Genomic DNA, 3,886 nt, shown 5'->3' on the forward strand with positions numbered 1-3,886 from the left:
AATCCCATATTGCCATTGGCTTAAGAGGAGTTTACAGGATGAGGCGTCCCCCAAACACATGGCCCCAAATTAGGTTATCAAATTCGTTTTCTAATCTCAAATACCTTTCATCTGAGCCACATATTGGCATGGTCGAAAATTTTTTTTCGTTTGGGGGTGTTTTGGGAAAGGGTGATGCCCTAAATATATGGTCCTACATTTGGATATCAAATTCGTATTCTACTCCCAAATATCTTTATTTTATCCCCATATTGCGATGGTCACTAAAAAATTGCTGTTTGTGGGGTATTTTGGGAAAGGGGTAGACCCCCAGAAAATTAGTCCCGAAAATGGGTATCAATTCTTGCTCTAACCCCAATTCCTTTCATTTAAGCTCCACATTGACATGGTCGGTAAATATGGCCGATTTAGGAGTGTTTTAGGGACTGGGGTGGTCCCCCAAACACTAAACCCGGAATATATATCAGCAACGTGCTCTATTCTCATATATCTATATATCACTTATTTGAACCTCATATTGCAATTGGCATCAAAATTGGATATCAAATTCGTTTTCTAATCTCATTTAAACTCCTTATTGCAAAAGTCAGCAAATATGTCCGGTTGGGGTATTGGCCCTAAAAACTATGAATATTTAGTTCCACTCTCTTTAAGACCCAAATTGTCTTGGTGAGCAAATACGTCCTATTTGAGGGTTGTTGTGGTGGTGGGACGTCCACTAGACAGTTGGCCCCTAATGTTGATATCAGATACGTGGTCGACTCCCAAATACCTTTAATTTGAACCCCATATTTCCATAGTCGGCAAATATGACCGGCTTGGGGGGTGTTTTGGGGGATGGGCGGCCACTCAGTGAGTTGGCCTTGAAAATATATATCGGATTCGTGTTCCACTCTTAAAACAATCTTATTTGAGCCACATATTGCAATAGTCAGCAAATACTTACTATTTGGGTGTTGTTGAGGGGGTGGGGTGGCCTCATAGACACTTTTCCCGAATATTGATATCAGATTCGTGCTATACTCCCAAAGACTTTTCATTTGAGCCCCATATTGCTATGGTCGTAAATTTGTTCCCTTTGGGGGATGTTTTTGCGGAGAGGCGGCCCCCCAAACATTTGGTCTCATATTTGGATATCCGATTCTAATTCTACACTCAAATACCTTTTATGTAAGCCCGATATTCCCATGGTCAGTAAATGAGTCCTGTTTGGGGGGTGTTTTGGGAAAGGGGTGGACCCCCAGAAACGCGGTCCCACATTTGGATATCAGATTAGTATTCTACTCGCAAATACCTTTCATTTGAGTCCCATATTGCCATGGTCGGTAAATATTTCCGATTTAGGGGTGTTTTGGGGGTTGGGTGGTGTTGTGGAGTTGGGGTGGCCCCATCGACACTTTTCCCGAATATTGATATCAGATTCGTGCTTTACTCCCAAAGACCTTTTATTGAGCCCCATATGGTCGTAAATTTGTTCCCTTTGGGGGATGTTTTTGGGGAGAGGCGGCCCCCAAACATTTGGTCTCATATTTGGATATCCGATTCTAATTCTACACTCAAATACCTTTTATTTAAGCCCCATATTCCCATGGTAAGTAAATAAGTCCTGTTTAGGGCGTGTTTTGGGGAAGGGGTGGACCCCCAGAAACGTGGTCCCACATTTGGATATCAGATTCGTATTCTACTCGCAAATACCTTTCATTTGAGTCCCATATTGCCATGGTCGGTAAATATGTCCGATTTAGGGGTGTTTTGGGGCTTGGGGTGGTCCCCCTAACACTTGGTCCGACAATTGGATATCAGATACCTTTTCTTATCGTAAATACCTTTCATTTGAGTCCCATATTGTCGTGATTGGTCTAAATATATGTTTAGTAGGTTTAAGGGTGGGGCGGCCCCCCTAGGTACCCCATCCGGAATTTGGATACCAAATTTTTATTTTTAGGGAACTATATGAGAGCACACAAAATTTCGCTTAAATCGCACCACCCATCTCCGAGATCTGGCGTTTCTGAAAATTAGGGTTAGGGGAAGGGTCCGCCCCCCTTCAGATATCAAAAAATTTAATACCCTATTTTCGACACGGGATCATTATGCGCCATCTGTGAAAATTTTAAGAAAATCGGTTCAGCCGTTTCTGAGTCTATAAGGAACACACAAACATACAAACATACAAACAAACAAACACAAACTGATTTTTATATATAAGATGTTGACGAAATTTTCTATTGAAAGTTGGAAAATTAAAAAAATCAATTGTTATAAATTTTTAATTTAAAACTTAATGAAAAAAGCTTGTCCTTAGATGTGGCACCTAACTAATTTCTCTGAGCCACTGTAAACAATTTCATATAATTGTTATGCTGAAAGTGATTCCTTTAATTATTTGAGCTTTAATGTTCTAATTATTGTTGTTGTTTTTGATGTTCTACTTAATGTCGAGCATTAAGAGATCATAAAATATTATTTTAAAGATTACAAAATCCTTACAAGAGAGAAGATTATAAAACTATTTTCCACTTGAACCGTTCTGCCATGCACAAAATGCAATGTTTTCATAATTAGTGGTTCCAGCCGGGTTCCGAGGTGGCTAAAAGAAAGATTAGCATGGACGACACTTGAAATGAGTGCGATGCGACATTATGACCCAGATAGAGAGAAAGAAGTTAATTTGCCATTTCTAAAACATTTAATTCGCCTTGATTTGCGAGCAAAAGATGGTAAAAGGGAAAATGGACAAAGAAATAGTGGATGGGATTTTCATATTTCTAGAGTCTTTTTGTGTGAAATCACTTTTTTATGGAAATTTTTTTTAGTATTGATGATAAACAAGCGAAAATTGAATAAGATTGATTAAAACTAGAGACAAAAATTAAATTTGCGAGTACTCGTATCCATAGACCGAGAATTTCAATATCTATGCTCCGTCCTTGTTGCCCTGGCTGCTTAAAGTCCACCACCGCAATACAGCTCTTTGATTTTCTCCAATTGTTGCTGTGGGTATCCTTGGCTCTGCAGCTGCATTTCCGCTTGGTCAATCAGCTTTTGTATACATTTCAGCATACTGATGCTCTGCATTAGTTTGTTCGACATGAATTTATGGCGAAATTTCATTTTGGCCTTTTTTATTTTGTTGTGGATGCGAGAGCGACGACACGATTCGGCACGTTGTCGTTGTTGTTGTTGCAGTTGAAGCTGCTGCAGTGTGGCGGCTTTGTTGGCATCTCTATGCCTTGGTCGATTGGAGTAGTTGGAGCTGCATCCGTTTCCGGCCGAATGTAGAAGTTGATAATTATCATCATTTGTTTTAGGTGTTGAATCCGTTGTCACAGTTGGGACAGTTGATTGCGTTGATTGCCCAACCGGAGATAGGCTACGTCTTTCCACCACTATGGGATTTTCTAGCAGCATCTGCTCCACAAATTGCTCTTCTTCGCGTTGGCAATTGGCCTTTACACGCTTCATTTCAGTGTCCACAACTTGATCAATATATTGAGTGCTTAAATTCGATTGTTGTTGCTGCTGTTGCCTCTGTTGTTGTTGTTGTTGTTGGTGGTGGTGGCTGGTGATGGATTGCATTTGGAAATTTTGCGTTAAGGACATCCAGTCATCCTTTAGAAATAAACCCCCTCCCTTTGACATGTTCGAACGCAGCAAGTGCATAGGAGGCTAATGATGAAGGAAGAGAAATATACGTTTGTAGCTGTGTATTGTTCGATTGGAATGCAATTACTTACCATAGTGACATCTTGTCCGAGTTGCTTGGTGACTTTTATATGACTTCCACCCTAGTCGATTCATTTCATCGGCAGGGTGCTGCGGTTTATTGCATCTTGTGTATAAGCTGACAACGATGAATGTTGTGTTGTTGGTCTCCAACGGAGAT

General features: G+C 40.3%; 1 protein-coding gene across 1 annotated transcript; it reads right to left on the minus strand.

The window, feature by feature from the left end:
• Positions 1–2,941: 2,941 nt before the first annotated feature.
• LOC106089875 (protein sisterless A-like) lies at positions 2,942–3,593 on the minus strand. Its single transcript, XM_059368357.1, has 2 exons — positions 3,340–3,593; positions 2,942–3,195 (listed from the first exon to the last, which is right to left on the minus strand). Exons 1-2 carry the CDS (start codon positions 3,577–3,579, stop codon positions 2,947–2,949), a joined length of 489 nt encoding a protein of 162 aa, XP_059224340.1. The 5' UTR covers positions 3,580–3,593; the 3' UTR covers positions 2,942–2,946.
• Positions 3,594–3,886: the final 293 nt, after the last annotated feature.

The sequence above is a fragment of the Stomoxys calcitrans genome, chromosome 4 (assembly GCF_963082655.1).
Source record: "Stomoxys calcitrans chromosome 4, idStoCalc2.1, whole genome shotgun sequence".
Taxonomy (NCBI): Eukaryota; Metazoa; Arthropoda; class Insecta; order Diptera; family Muscidae; genus Stomoxys; species Stomoxys calcitrans.

Bases quoted from the DNA above. Each gene is read 5' to 3' on its own strand.
- LOC106089875 (XM_059368357.1), bottom strand. From the start codon at position 3,579: ATGCAATCCATCACCAGCCACCACCACCAACAACAACAACAACAACAG. The intron at 3,196-3,339 runs GTCCCAACTGTG...ACACTGCAGCAG, and splicing joins GGCAATCAACGCAATCAACT to CTTCAACTGCAACAACAACA.